General features: G+C 46.2%; 1 protein-coding gene across 9 annotated transcripts in view; it reads left to right on the top strand.

The window, feature by feature from the left end:
• GMEB1 (glucocorticoid modulatory element binding protein 1) overlaps positions 1–15,964 on the top strand; it is a 49,764-nt gene that overhangs the window by 21,091 nt on the left and 12,709 nt on the right. For 5 of the 9 annotated variants that reach the window (XM_051858079.1, XM_051858080.2, XM_008265862.4 and 2 more), the window contains exons 3-6: positions 4,385–4,497; positions 5,181–5,305; positions 7,801–7,904; positions 14,880–15,037. In XM_051858079.1, the coding sequence (XP_051714039.1) occupies positions 4,385–4,497; positions 5,181–5,305; positions 7,801–7,904; positions 14,880–15,037 (500 nt within the window). The remainder of the gene's footprint in view (positions 1–4,384; positions 4,498–5,180; positions 5,306–7,800; positions 7,905–14,879; positions 15,038–15,964) is intronic. The other 4 variants (XM_051858083.2, XM_070078960.1, XM_070078961.1 and 1 more) reach the window with 1 other exon arrangement.

Genomic DNA, 15,964 nt, shown 5'->3' with positions numbered 1-15,964 from the left:
GTGTCTCCCTCTCTCTCTGTAACTCTTTGAATTCAAATAAATTAAAAAAAAAAAAAAAAGAAAGAAAAGAAAAGAAAAAATAGGCAAAAACAAAGTGTGAGAGAGGGTGGGAATTTTGGGAACTGCAAATAGTCTGTTTTTATTGGGCCTTGGATAGTAAAGTAGGGTTTGGGGAGAGTTGAAAGTAGGGGCCACATCCTGAAAGGGATCAATTGTCATATTGAGCGTTTAGGGCTTTATTTATTTCTAAAATGATTATTTATTTGGAAGGCAGAAAACAGAAGTACACAGAGAGCACTCTCATTCACTGGTTCACTCACTAAATGCCTGCAATACCTGGGGCTGGACCAAAGCCAGGATCTGGGCACTCAATCCAGGTCTTCCATTTAGGTGGTAGGGAGCCAACTACTTGAACCATCACCTACTGCCTCCCAGGATGTGCATTAGCAGGAAGCTGGAATTGGGAATGGGATTTGAACCCAGGCACTCCGATATGGGATCAGGCATCCCAAGGTGGCTTAATGACCTGCCAGCCAAATGCCTGCCCTGGGGCTTTAAAATGAGGAGAGAGGGTTCTTGAAGGATTTAGAGAGAATGAGTTATATGATTACTCTGGTGTGAGAAAATATCAGTTTGATCCTTGGAGAATAGTCCAGATTACAGATGCTGAGGCCTGAATTAAGACTATAGCAGGGGAGATGGAGACAGGGAGGATGGCTGGTGTTAAAGAGATGCATCTGGCAGGATTTATTGACTATGTAGATTATTTATTTATTTATTTTTATTTATTTATTTATTTATTTATTTTATTTTATTTTATTTTTTGACAGGCAGAGTGGACAGTGAGAGAGAGAGAGATAGAGGGAAAGGTCTTCCTTTGCCGTTGGTTCACCCTCCAATGGCCGCTGCGGCCGGCGCGCTGCGGCCGGCGCACCGCGCTGATCCGATGGCAGGAGCCAGGAGCCAGGTGCTTTTCCTGGTCTCCCATGGGGTGCAGGGCTCAAGCACCTGGGCCATCCTCCACTGCACTCCCTGGCCACAGCAGAGGGCTGGCCTGGAAGAGGGGCAACCGGGACAGAATCCGGCGCCCCGACCGGGACTAGAACCCGGTGTGCCGGCGCCGCTAGGCGGAGGATTAGCCTAGTGAGCCGCGGCGCCGGCTTATTTATTTTTATTTTTGACAGACAGAGTGGACAGTGAGAGAGAGAGAGAGACAGAGAGAAAGGTCTTCCTTTTACCGTTGGTTCACCCTCCAATGGCCGCTGCGGCTGGTGCGCTGTGGCAGGCGCACTGCGCTGATCCGAAGCCAGGAGCCAGGTGCTTCCTCCTGGTCTCCCATGGGGTGCAGGGCCCAAGCACTTGGGCCATCCTCCTCTGCACTCCCGGGCCACAGCAGAGAGCTGGCCTGGAAGAGGGGCAACCGGGAAAGAATCTGGCGCCCCGACCGGGACTAGAACTCGGTGTGCCGGCACCGCTAGGTGGAGGATTAGCCTAGTGTGCCGCAGCGCCAGCCCTATGTAGAATTTTTTTAAAGATTTATTTATTTATTTGAAAGTCAGAGCTACACAGAGAGAGGAGAGGCAGAGAGAGAGAGGTCTTCCATCTGCTGGTTCACTCCTCAACCAGCTGCAGCGACTGGAACTGCATCGATCTGAAGCCAGGAGCCAGGAGCTTCCTCTGGGTCTTCCTAGGCGGGTGCAGGAGCCCAAGGACTTGGGCCATCTTCTTCTGCTTTCCAGGCCATAGCAGAGATCTGGGTCGGAAGTGGAGCAGCCCTGAGTCGAACTGGTGCCCGTATGGGATGCCAGCACTGTAAATGGCGGCTTTATCCACTACGCCACAGTGCTGGCCCCTGTAGATATTTTTTAAAATTTATTTATTTATTTGAAAGGCAGATTTATAGAGAGGCAGATAGAAAGAGGGAGGTCCTTCATCTGCTGGTTTGCTCCCCAATTGGCTGCAATGGTAGAACTGGGCCAATCCAAAGCCAGGAGCCAGGAGCTTCTTCCAGGTCTTCCACATGGATGCAGGGGCCCAAGGAGTTGGGCCATCTTCTACTGCTTTTCCAGGCCATAGGAGAAAGGTAGGTTGGAAATGGAGCAGCCGGGACTCGAATTGATGCCCATCTGGGATGCCGGCACCGCAGGCGGCAGCTTTACTTGCTGTGCCACAGTGTCCACCCCTACTATGTAGGTATTGAGATAGAAGAAAAGGAAGAAATCTAGTATAGTTCCCAGATTCCTATCTTAGGTCAGATTTCAGTCAGATACAGGTGGTGCTATTAACAAGAATGGAGAGTATAGGCAGAAGAGTAGTTTGGAGGATGGGAGAAGAAACCTTGGTGGTTATATTAGACATAATGAATTCAACAGACTACAGTGGGACGTCCAAATATGTTTATTCATCCAGTTTAGCTGTGTCCTGATGTGAAATTCAGAAGGGAGGTCTGTGCTAGAGGTGTGTCGCCTTGAAGATAGACAGGCAGTCATGCGAAGAAGATTATTCAGGCAGTGCTTTTAAATAAATGGGTGTAATAATTAACACATTAGGTTATTACAGAGGTTAAGCAAAGAATGTTCATGGGGGCAGCCATTTAGCCTAGAAGATCCTCATGTCCCATATTGGAGCACCTGGGGTTTGTACCAGGCTCCAACTCCTGATTCCAGCTTCTTGCTAAATGCAAACCCTGGGAGGCAGTGGTGATGACTCAGGTAATTGGGTTCCTGCTACCCATGTGGGAGACCTGAATTGAGCTCTCAGCTCCTGGCTTTGCCTGGCCCAGTCTTGGCCATTGTCGGCATTTGGGGTGTGGACTAGCAGATGGGAGCTTTCTCTTTTTCTCTCTCTCTCTCCACCCTCACCCCCCACCTCCCTCTCCCTCTCAAGTAAAAAGAAAGAAAAACAAAAGAAGAAAGATGGTATACCATGTTAGGTTATCTGAGTCCATTATGTGTAGAAATATCTTAGAACGATCTGTGATATATAACCTTCCTTAAGTGGTGCCTCTTGTTGACATCTAGTTACTTTCAGTATAATTTCTCTATCACCTTTTGAAAATTTGTTTATTTGAAAGTCAGAGAGAAAGAGATAGACAGGGAGAGATCTTCTATCCATCAGTTCACTTCCCAAATGCCTGTGATAGCCAGGACTGGGCCAGGCTGAAGCCAGTAGCCTGGAATTCACTCTTGGTCTCCTTGAGTTAAAGGGACCCAGGCATTTGAGCAATCATCTGTTACTTCCCACGGTGTGTATTAGCAGGAAGCTGGAATTGGAAACAGAGCCAGAACTCAAAACCAGGCTCTCCAATGTCAGATAAGGGTGTTCTCAGCGGTGTCTTTAACTGCTGTGCCAAATGTCTACTCTTTCTCTCTCTTTTCTCTCTCTCTCTCTCTTTCTTTCTCTCTCTCTTTCTTTCTTTCTTTCTCTCTCTCTCTTTCTTTCTCTTTCTCTCCCTCCCTCCCTGCCTTCCTTCCTTCTTCCTTCTTCCTTTTCTTTCTTCCCTTCCCTCCTCCTTCCCTCCCTCCCTGCCTTGCTCCCTCCCTCCCTCCCTCCCTCCCTTTCTCCCTTTCTCTCCTCTCTCTCTCCCCTTTCTTTCTCTCTCTCTCTCTTTCTTTCTTTCTCTTTCTCTCTCTTTCTTTCTCTCTCTCTTTCTTTCTTTCTTTCTCTCTTTCTTTCTTTCTCTCTCTCTCTCTCTCTTTCTTTCTTTCCTGTCAGAGTTAGCCAGAGAGAGAAGGAGAGGCAGAGACAGATCTTCCATCTGCTGGTTCACTCCCCAACTGGCTGCAATAGCCAGAGCTGTGCCGGTCAGGAGCCAAGAGTTTCTTCTGGGTCTCCCACATAGGTACAGGGGCCCAAGGAGTTGGGCCATCTTCTACTGCTTTCCCAGGCTGTAGCAGAGAGCTGGATCAGAAGTGGAACAACTGTGACTTGAACTGGTACCCATATGGGATGCACTGCAGGTGGCAGCTTTGCCTGCTCCACCACAGCACTGGGCCCTCTATTTCTTTCTGTTAGCCTTTGTTCATGTCAGTAGTTTGGTTATGGTACCTTATGAAATGCTAAAGTATTTTAAAAATGCTGGAAGGTCTAGATTCCAATAAACATCAACTTCTGTCATCAATATATAGATCTTCCTGTCTTGAACTGCCTGCTGATGTTAATGTTTAATCTTGTCAGAATAGACCCGTAATGTCTATAGCACAGTTGTCGATTGCTTTTTGTGGCACTGGCTGCTGAGCAGATCTGGGCAGCCTGAGCTTAAATACAGCAATGAACTAGTCAAAGCATTGATGTAGACTTGTATATTAATTTCATTTTTTTAAGATAGATTAAGACAAAATTTAACCCCATGCTGTGAATATTAATTTTTTCATGATTTATGTAGTTTGTTTATCGATGGACACTTTTACAACAGGATTTATGAAGCTGGGTCGGAAAACAACACGGCAGTTGTAGCAGTAGAAACTCACACGATACACAAAATTGAAGAAGGGATTGGTAAGCCTTTTTGTTACTCTAGTATCTCTGACTTTAGCCTCCTTGATTGAGATTTCTTGCCTTCTGTGCCTTTCATTTTTCTCCCTACCCAGAGTGCCCTGCCAATAGCACAGCTATCAGTTTGATGGTGGTGCATCGAGAGACACCACTGACTAAGATGCTGGGGCTCTCAGATTGTTTGATATCAATTTGCTAGGGTGGCTGAAAAGACTTTTTGTCTATAAAAATGCCAAAAAAGACTGGAGCTTCAAGGTTAATTCCTATCATTGGGGAAGTTGCTGATGAGGACTGTTGAAGTATTGACTGGAAGACAGATAGTAGAAAGAAACTGAAATTAAACAAACCTGACTTTAAATTCCATTTCTTACTTCTTAGCTGTGTGTCCTTAGGAGAGTCCCTTTATCTTTCTGAGGACCATTTACTTATATATAACAAAGGAAATAATCACTCCTTGACAGGATTATTGTAAAAAATAAGATTAAATGTGTAAAAGTGTGTAGTGGTGTCTGGCACATAGTGAGAGCTTGGTAAGAGATAGCTATGAAGCCAAATTTCCAGAGGACTCCAAAACAACATCAGCAAGAGAGGACTGTTACCCTACAGGGGACCTGGGAGACTAGAAACTGAATGTCAGCTTTAGGGAAGCATTGTTTGATAAATAACTGATACTTTTCCATTTTCAGATGCAAGCACCATAGAAGCAAATGAGGATATGGAAATTGCTTATCCCATAACTTGTGGGGAGAGCAAAGCCATTCTCCTATGGAAGAAGTTTGTATGTCCTGGAATAAATGTGAAGTGTGTCAAGGTAATTAGCTTATTTTTTTCATTTTAAAGATTTATTTATTTATTTGAAAGACAGAGTTACAGTGGGAGAGAGAGGGAGGGAGTAAGAGAATTTCCATTTGCTAGTTCACTCCCCAAGTGGCTGCAATGAACAGAGCCAAAGCCAGGAGCATGGAACTCCAGCAGGGACTCCCACATGGGTGACAGGTGCCTAAACACTTGGGTCATCTTCTGCTGCTCTCTCAGGTACATTAGCAGAGTGCTGGATTGGAAATGGAACAGCCAGGACTTGAACTGGCTCTCATATGGGATGTCAGAGTCCCAGGCAGCAGCTTAATCCGCTGTACCATGACAGCACCCCCGACTTGGATTTAAGTCCCACTAGAATATAAGTCCTATGAGAGGAAACTTATCTGTTTGTTCATTAGTTTATCCCTAGCACATAAATGTTGCTTGGTTGGGCCGGTACCGTGGCTCACTTGGTTAATCCTCTGCCTGTGGGGCCGGCATCCATATGGGCGCCGAGTTCTAGTCCTGGTTGCTCCTCTTCCAGTCCAGCTCTCTGCTGTGGCCTGGGAGGGCAGTGGAGGATGGCCCAAGTGCTTGGGCCCCTGCACCTGCATGGGAGACCAGGAAGAAGCACCTGGCTCCTGGCTTTGGATTGGAGCAGCGCCGGCCATAGCGGCCATTTGGGGAGTGAACCAACGGAAGGAAGACCTTTCTCTCTGTCTCTCCCTCTCACTGTCTATATCTCTATCTGTCTAATAAAAAAAAATGTTGCTTGGTGTATAGTAAGTGATCAATATTTTTTGAATCAGTGGAATCCCATCTGTCAGTGAAGTAGATTGGTGTCCTTAAACAGGTTATTTAATACATTAGAATCTTGGGGCTGATGCTGTGGTGTAGCAGATAAAGTCACTGCCTACAGTGCCTGCATTCCATATGGGTATCAGTTCAAATCCTGGCTGTTCCATTTCTGACCCAGCTCTGCTATGGCCTGGAAAAGTGGCAGAAATGGCCCAAGTCCTTGGACCCCTGCACCCATGTAGGAGACCTGGAAGACCTCCTGGCTCCTGACTTCAGATCAGCCCAGCTCTGGCTATTGTGGCCATTTGGGGAGTGAACCAGCAGATGGAAGACCTCTCTATGTCTGTAACTCTGCATCTCAAATAAATAAATCTTCAAAAAAGAATCAGCACCTCATGTATTAAAATGAAAATAATTGGGGCTGGCGCTGTGGTGCAGCAGGTAAAGCCGCCGCCTGCAGCGCCAGCATCCCATATGGACACCAGTTTGAGTCCCAGCTGCTCCACTTACAATCCAGCTCTCTGCTTTGGCTTGGGAAAGCAATAAAAGATGGCCTAAATCCTTGGGTCCCTGCACCCCTATGGGAGACCTGGATGAAGCTCCTGGCTCCTGCTTCGGATTGGCTCAGCTCCAGCTATTGTGGCCATCTGGGGTGTGAGCCAGCAGATGGAAGACCTCTCTCTCTGTCTGCCTCTCTCTCTCTAACTCTGCCTTTCAAATAAATAAATAAATCTTTATAAAAATGAGAATAATTATATATTATTAACACTCCATAGAGTCTTACAAGACTGCTAGGTTAAATACTGTATATAAAATGCCTCACACTGGTGTGCATTATGATAGTTTATTTGAAAATATTATTGATAAAAATAATCTTCATGAGAGCATAACGTAGAAATAATTGTTCATTCTGTGTCCATTGCTATGTATAGCCATATTTATAGATAGTAGTAACCATAGTGGCATCTTCTAATAGAGATTCCAGTTTTGAGGTTCTGCAGTACTAATATTGGTTTCTACCACACTTACTCTTCCACTACAACCTGAATCTTGTCTTCAGGGCTAGATACATTCCTTCCATTTATTTGGCCATCCTTTACAATGCTAGACCAACCACCTGCTTCAGGTCTATGTGGATTTTAGGTGCTAGTCAATGTGTTCATCACTCATCTTCCTGTGTGTTTCATAGCTTTATCAAGAAAGGGGACTGTGACTGTGCTCAGAGAAGGATTTTTTTTTTTTTAAGATTCATTTATTTGTTTGAAAGGCAGAGTTACAGAGAGGCAGAGGCAGAGAGAGAAAGAGAGAGAGAGAGAATCTTCTATCTGCTGGTTCACTCCCCGCATGGCTGCAGTGGCTGGAGCTGTGCCGATCCAAAGCCAGGAGCCAGGAGCTTCTTCTGGGTCTCCCACACTAGTGCAGGGGACCAAGAACTTGAGCCATCTTCTGCTGTTTTCCCAGGTCATAGCAGAGAGCTGGATTGGAAGTAGAGCAGCCAGGACTCAAACCGGTGCCCATATTGGATGCTGGCACTGCAGGCAGTGGCTTTACCCACTAGCCACAGCGCCGACCCCAGGATCACCTTCTTTTGACACAACAGGACAGAGATTGTATAATACAGGACTGTGACTTGCAATGTCATCAGTGTATTTTTTGTACTTAATAAGTATAGCTAAGATGGACTATTTTGTATTTTTCTTTCTGCTTTAGTTCAATGATCAGTTGATCAGCCCCAAGCATTTTGTTCATCTGGCTGGAAAGTCTACCTTGAAGGACTGGAAGAGAGCCATTCGTCTGGGTGGAATCATGCTCAGGTAAGTACTATTGGTAAGCTCGAAACTGTTGAGAAACTGAGGCCGTCGCCGTGGCTCACTAGGCTAATCCTCTGCCTTGTGGCACCGGCACACCTGGTTCTAGTCCTGGTCGGGGCGCCGGATTCTGTCCTGGTTGCCCCTCTTCCAGGCCAGCTCTCTGTGTGGCCCTGGAGTGCAGTGGAGGATGGCCCAAGTGCTTGGGTCCTGCACCCCATGGGAGACCAGGAGAAGCACCTGGCTCCTGGTTTCGGATCAGCGCGATGCGCCAGCCGCGGCGGCCATTGGAGGGTGAACCAACGGCAAAGGTAGACCTTTCTCTCTGTCTCTCTCTCACTGTCCACTCTGCCTGTCAAAAAATAATAAAAAATAATAATAAAAAAAATAAAAAGAGAAACTGGAGCACTTGGTCATGGTTGATTGCAGTGTTTTCTGTTTTTTTTTTTTTTTTTTTTTTATCTTTTATTTAATGAATATAAATTTCCAAAGTACGTCTCATGGGTTACAATGGCTTTCCCCCCCATACCGTCCCTCCCACCCACCACCCTCCCCTTTCCCACTCCCTCTCCCCTTCCATTGGGGCCGGCGCCGTGGCTCACTTGGTTAATCCTCTGCCTGTGGCGCCAGCAATCATATGGGTACCGGTTCTAGTCCCGGTTGCTCCTCTTCCAGTCCAGCTCTCTGCTGTGGCCTGGGAGGGCAGTGGAGGATGGCCCAAGTGCTTGGGCCCCTGCACCTGCACGGGAGACCAGGAAGAAGCACTTGGCTCCTGGCTTCGGATTGGCACAGCGCCAGCTGTAGCAGCCATTTGGGGAGTGAACCAATGGAAGGAAGTACCTTTCTCTCTCTCTCACTGTCTAACTCTGCCTGTCAAAAAAAAAAAAAAAAAAAAAGTAGAGAGAAAAGAGAGATCTTCCATCTGATGCTTCACTTCTCAAATCCCTGAAACAGCTGGGGCTGGGCTAGGCCAACACCAGGGCCTGGAACTCAGTTTGGGTCACTACATAGTTGGCAGGGACCCAAATACTTAAATACCTGTTGCCTCCCAAGATACATATTAGCGGGAAGCTGGGATTGGAAGTGGAGCTGGAACTTGAACCCAGCTGCTCAGATTTGAGATCTAGGCATCCCAAGAGGAGTTTGTGGGAATTCCTGCTTCCTGTCTTTTCTCTTTGATTTCATATTCTTGATTGGCTTGAACAATCCCTGAATTATTTATCTTCATCAGCTGTGTTTTATTATAATTTAATTATTTATTTGAAAAGCTAAAAAAAAATTTAAAAAAATTTTAAATATAAAAAAATAGGGGCTGGCACTGTGGTGCAGCGGGTTAAAGCCTGGTCTGAAATGCTGGCATCCCATATGGGCACCAGTTCTAGTCCCAGTTGCTCTTCTTCGGATCCAGCTCTCTGCTATGGCCTGGGAAAGCAGTAGAAGATGGCTCAAATCCTTGGGCCCCTGCACCCACTTGGGAGACCCGGAAGAAGCTCCTGGCTCCTGACTCCTGGCTTCAGATCAGCACAGCTCTGGCCATTTGGGGAGTGAACCACTGGATGGAAGACCTCTCTCTCTGTCTCTAACTCTCTGTAACTCTATCTTTCAAACAAATAAAATAAATCTTTAAAAAACTATATAAAAAAATAAAGAGAGGCCGGCGCCGCAGCTCACTAGGCTAATCCTCCACCTGTGGCGCCGGCACCCCGGGTTCTAGTCCCGGTCAGGGCGCCGGATTCTGTCCTGGTTGCTCCTCTTCCAGTCCAGCTCTCTGCTGTGGCCCGGGAAGACAGTGGAGGATGGCCCAAGTGCTTGGGCCCTGCACCCACATGGGAGACCAGGAGGAAGCACCTGGCTCCTGGCTTCAGATCAGCGCAGCGTGCCAGGCATGGCAGCCATTTGGGGGGTGAACCAACGGAAGGAAGACCTTTCTCTCTGCCTCTCTCCCATTGTATAACTCTGCCTGTAAAAAAAAAAAAAAAAAAAAAAAAGAGGCAGAGGCAAATGGCCAAATGACTGCAAAGGCCAGAGGTAGGCTGATCTGGAGCCAGGAGCTTCTTCTGGGTCTCCCACACGTGTGCAGAGGCCCAAGCACTTGGGCCATCTTCTACTGTTTTCCCAGGCCATAACAGAGAGCTAGATTGGAAGTGGAGCAGCTGTGACTTGAACCAGTGCCCGTGTGGGATGCTTGCAATGCAGGCCCCAGTCAGCTTGTTTTTAAGATCCCTGGGGGAGCGGGAAGCATGTGGCACAGCAATTAAGTTGCTACTTGGAATACCTACAGACCATATCAGAGTGCCTATTTTCAGTCCTGGCTACTCTGCTTCCAGTCCAGCTTCTTGCCACAGTTGTGGGAGACGTAGTTTGAGTCCTGGGCTCTTGGCTTCATCCTGGCCCAGTCCTGGTTGTTGTGGGCATTTAGGGTGTAAACCAGCAGATGGAAGATTTCTTTCCATCTCTCTTTCTCTCTCTCTTTGCCTTTCAAAAGAAAAAGAAAATAGGGGCTGGCACTGCAGTGTAGGGGGTAAAGCTGCCGCCTGCAGTGCCGGCATCCATATGGGCGCCAGTTCTAGTCCCGGCTGCTCCACTTCTGATCCAGCTCTTTGCTATGGCCTGGGAAAGCAGTAGAAGATGGCCCAAGTGCTTGGGCCCCTGCACCCACTTGCGAGGCCCAAAGGAAGCTCCTGGCCCCTGGCTTCATATCAGCCCAGCTTCGGCCTTTGCAGCCATTTGGGGAGTGAACCAGCGGATGGAAGACCTCTCTCTTTCTCTGCCTCTGCCTCTCTGTAACTTTGCCTTTCAAGTAAATAAATCTTAAAAAAAAAAAAAAAAAAAATTAGAAATGCCTCAAAGTTTCTGGGAAAAGGACAGGTGTTGTGACACAGTGGATTAAGCTATTGCTTGTGATACATGCATCCTGTATTGTATGGGATTGACTTCTGCCTCTGCTTTTCATCCAGCTCCCTGCAAATGGGCACCCTGGGAAGCAGCAAGTGATGGCTCAAGTATTTGGGTAGCTGCCACCCACATGGGAGACCTGGATGGAGTTCCTGCCTCCTGGCTTTAGCATGGCCCAACTCCAACTATTGCCCACATATGGGGAATGAATCTGTGGATAGAAGATAATCTCGGCCGGCGCCGTGGCTCACTAGGCTAATCCTCCGCCTTGCGGCGCCGGCACACCGGGTTCTAGTCCCGGTCGGGGCGCTGGATTCTGTCCCGGTTGCCCCTCTTCCAGGCCAGCTCTCTGCTGTGGCCAGGGAGTACAGTGGAAGATGGCCCGAGTACTTGGGCCCTGCACCCCATGGGAGACCAGGATAAGTACCTGGCTCCTGCCATTGGATCAGCGTGGTGCGCCAGCCACAGCGCGCCAGCCATGGCAGCCATTGGAGGGTGAACCAATGGCAAAGGAAGACCTTTCTCTCTCTCTATTTCTCTCTCTCACTGTCCATTCTGCCTGTCAAAAAAAAAAAAAAAAAAAAAAAGAAGAAGAAGATAATCTCTTTCTCTCTGTCTCTGTCTTTCTGCCTTTCAAATAAACAAAGTTAAAAAAAAAAAAACCTGTGAGAAAAGGGAGATTGGATTGAATTAATTCTTCTCAGCTCCAAGACAGATATTTTGGGTGTCAGGATATTGGGTGTGATGTTTAGGCAAAGAAGCTGCTGAGGAGGAGATGACGGTTCTACCTGGGATCAACACGCAGAGGCAGGGCTGTGCATAATAAACATGGAGAAGTGTAGGCTAACTGACAAATCCAGGGAGATGAGTAGAAGAGTGTTGTTGATAAATAACAATTATACATAATGAGTACAGTCCTTGTCATCACTGTGCCACAGATACAAACTCAGAATTATGTCAGATCCCCTCTCCTAACCCTTGGCATGCAATAAGCTTACATGTATTTTTCTTCTTTTTCTTTTTTTTTTTTTTAAAGCAATCTTACTTGATATTTGTTGAGCATAGAAAAATTTTTTTTAAAGATTTATTTATTTATTTGAAAGAGTTACACAGAGAGAGGAGAAGCAGAGAGAGAGAGAGGTCTTTCATCTGCTGGTTCACTCCCCAATTGGCTGCAATGGCTGGAGCTGAGCCGATATGAAGCCAGGAGCCAGGAGCTTCTTCCGGGTCTCCCACATGGACGCAGGGGCCCAAAGACTTGGGCCATCTTCTACTGTTTTCCCAGGCCATAGCAGAGAGCTGGATCGGTAGTGGAGCAGCCAGGTCTCGAACTGGCGCTCATATGGGATGCCGGCGCTTCAGGCCAGGGCTTTAACCCACTGCGTCTAGGCCAGCCCCTAGAAAATTTTAAAATGTGGTTAAAATGAAAAGTTCTGGACCTAAAAGAATGAAAAGCTTTCCATAAAACATCTATGTAGAGCCTTAACACATCTTTTCTTTTTCTTTTTTTTTTTTTTTAAGATGTATTTTAGGCAGAGTGAGAGTGAGAGAATGAGAGAGGTTGAGATTGAGAGATCTTGCTTCCACTAGTTAACTCCCCAAATGCCTGCAACAGCCAGGCCTGAGCCAGAACTAACCCCAGAGCAGGAACTCTATCCAGGTCTCCCATGTGAATGGCAGGGGCTCAACTACTTGGGCCATCCTTTGTTGCTTTTCTCAGGTACATTATTGGGTAGCAGGACCAGAAGCAGAGATGCCCCAGCACTCAAACTAGTGCGTCAATATGGAATGTGGCATCAAAGGTAGTGGCTTAACCTGCTATACCACAATGCCACCCCCAAAAACGTCTTTTCTTCATAAATTTTTATTTGAAAGGCAGACAGATAGACTGAGTGAGCTCTCTTCTGCTGGTTGACTTCTCAAATGCCTGCAATGGCTGGGTCTAGGGTGGGCCTTTTTTTTTTTTTTTTAAACTCAATCTGGGGCTCATTTATAAAAATTTTTTTCACTTTATTCTTTTGAAAGAGAGAGAGACACACACAGACTGTGCTCCCATCTACTGATTCACTCTTCAAATGCATGCAATATCTGGAACTGGGCTGGCTTGAAGCCAGGAGCTGGGAACTCAGTCTGGGTCTCCCACATGAGTGGCAGGGACCCACTTAAGCCTGCTGCCTCCTGGGCTGCACATTAACAGAAAGCTGGAATCTTAGGAGCAGAGCTGAGACTTGAACTCCCATATGGGATGTAGGCATCCCAAGGGATATCATAACTGCTATGCCAAAACCTTGCCCCCAGATCCAGAAACTCATTCCAGGTCTCCCATGTGAGTGTCAGAAATCCAATTATGTGAGCTATAATTGCTGCCTCCCAGTGTCTGAATTAGCAGGAAGATGGACTGTGGAATTGTAATTGAATCCAGGTACTCCACTAAGGGATGTGAATGTCTTTAAAAAAATTAATTAATTAATTAATTTTATTTGAAGAGTAGAGAGAAGAGAGATGGGCAGAGAGAAAGGAGGAAAGATCTTCCACTCACTGGCTCACCCACCATGTACGTGTACATGTACATGGAATAGCCAGGTCTGGGCCAGTTGAAGTCAGGAGCCCAGAACTGAAATCGAGTTTCTTATGTGGGTGACAGAAACCCAAGTACCTGAGCCACCACTTGCTGATCCAGGGTTCCCATCACTAGGAAGCTGGATCTGAAGTGGAAGGCACTCTGACATGGGATGCAGGTGTCCCAACCAGCATCTTAACCACTGTGCCAAATGTGTTCCCTGGGATGTAAGTATCTAAACTGTGAAGCTGAATGCTTGCCTTTTTAAAAACATCTTTTGTCTTGGCCGGTGCCGTGGCTCACTTGGCTAATTCTCCACCTGTGGCGCCGGCACACCGGGTTCTAGTCCCGGTCGGGGCACCAGATTCTTTCCCAGTTGCTCCTCTTCCAGGCCAGCTCTCTGCTGTAGCCCGGGAGTGCAGTGGAGGATGGCCCAACTGCTTGGGCCCTGTACCCCATGGGAGACTAGGAGAAGCACCTGGCTCCTGGCTTCGGATCAGCGCGGTGCGCCGGCCACAGTGCGCCGGCCGTGGCGGCCATTGGAGGGTGAACCAACGGCAGAGGAAGACCTTTCTCTCTGTCTCTCTCTCTCTCACTGTCCACTCTGCCTGTCAAAAAAAAAAAAAAAAAAAAAAAGCAATTGTTTTCTTTATAGTTTTTTGCATTTTCCACAGAAATTGTTAAATGTTTTCTTCATGTATTATTTTTTCATCAGAGACACGTGAATATTTTTTAAAACATTGTTTTCAGATCATTTGAATGCAGAAATCAACAGCTGAATGAAATTGGGGAGGAATGCTTCTTTCATTTGTGCTGCTCTTAGCGTGTTTTTGTCTGCCCAGAAACACAAGCGTATGCGTTTTCCGCATATGTAATAAGGAATTAGAATGATTAAAATTTTCATCTTTAATCAAAGCCAAGTGACATAACACAAAGTTTACTATAATTAAAATACTCCGTGGTTTTTGCAAGTATCTTGTACGTGCAGTTATGAGGACATTTTCCAGAGGGGAGGCGGTGGAGTTAACACAATCAACTTTGCTCTGTATTTCTGAGAGTTGTTACCTTTTTTTGTTGTTGTAAATGGAAAGACATCTGCTGAATCTTCATGTTTCTAAGCATGGTATCAGATCTTGTTGGTCTGGAAAACTAATATAACAGAATCTCATCACAAAATTCCAATTTCCCTCTGGTGTTTCTCAGTTGTGCTAGTTTTTTCTCCTTTCAAGTTTGGTTTCAGTAGGGAAACTTAGCTGCTAACAGGAGTGTATGCCTGAGATTTGGAGATAGTGGGTAGTAGAAAGGAGTACTTCATAATGAGTAAACTTGAGAGAGAAGCAGAGCACTGGTAAATGCAGACAGGACCAATGAAAATTTTATAGTCCCAATTAAAAGTTTTGCAACCTAATGACTTCTGATACTTTTAGGTTTCACTAATTGAGAAAGTGAACTCAGCCATGTTGTCCCTCTTTGTCTCTGTAGATGAGGTACAGGGTGAACTGTACTTCTTGTCTCCCTTTGCACAGGAAAATGATGGACTCTGGACAGATTGATTTTTACCAACACGACAAAGTTTGCTCCAACACCTGCAGAAGCACCAAATTTGATCTTCTCATCAGCAGTGCAAGAGCTCCAGTGCCAGGACAGCAGACAAGTGTGGTGCAGACACCCACTTCGGCTGATGGTAGGGGGTAGGAAACCACCTGAAAACCCACCGTATTCCTTAGCAGCACCTCCCCTTCATTCTCCATTGTGTTTTTTAGTTTCAAATCTTGGGAGCCTTGACGGGCCTTGTAAGGTATGGTAGTCTAGGGTGGGATTCCATGCTTTGGAAACAGAGCTCTTCATTTTCCCCCAGATGAGTCTTCCTTCCTTCTTTCTCACAAAGCATGGTTAAGCATTAGAAAGATGGGTCAGTAGTTAGAATGCTTATTCAGTAGTCTTACTTGGCATATCATGGTTGAAATTAGACTGTTTTGAAAATCTTTTGCTCTATTAGTGCTCAAGGTAGATTAGAATGATGAATCTTTGCTTTGTCAAAGACAGTGTATCATTGGCTGGGCTAGACTGTGGAGACCTTGTTATATGGCTTGGAGTGCTCTGGACTAACGCCAGATTACAAAGCTGTGGCTTCCTCACAAAAGAAACAAGATGGGCACACGTTCAAGTCAATATGGGCAGGACCTTGGGATGGGGCTCCCTACCATACAGGAAAGATGGACCCAGGTGGGAGATTATTATGAAGGCTTCAGTTAGTCCGGCTGGAGACTTACCAGTTTGGGAAAATGTGTTTTATCTGTTGTCGTAAGATTTACAAGTGTGCCTGACAGTCACAAGAGTGCTACAGAGTCTGAAAGGGCAGGGAAAACTGTGCTTTAAAAATGACCTCTTGAGTTTTCTTTTGGTGAACTCTAACATTCTGCGGGTAACCACTGGATGAGTAGAAACTAATCTCTTGGAACCTAAACCCCTTTCAGGAAAGTATGTACAAATATCTACCAGTTTCAATTTTTGGACCCTTGACTTTTTCACTTGAAAAGTAAAAAATGTTGTGAAATTATTTGCTTCCTTTTTATTTGACCAAAACTCCTTTACTTGATTATCCATATTG

The sequence above is a fragment of the Oryctolagus cuniculus genome, chromosome 7 (assembly GCF_964237555.1).
Source record: "Oryctolagus cuniculus chromosome 7, mOryCun1.1, whole genome shotgun sequence".
Classification (NCBI taxonomy): Eukaryota; Metazoa; Chordata; class Mammalia; order Lagomorpha; family Leporidae; genus Oryctolagus; species Oryctolagus cuniculus.
Note: the sequence above shows the minus strand (reverse complement) of the source record. Positions and strands in the feature narration are given on the sequence as shown.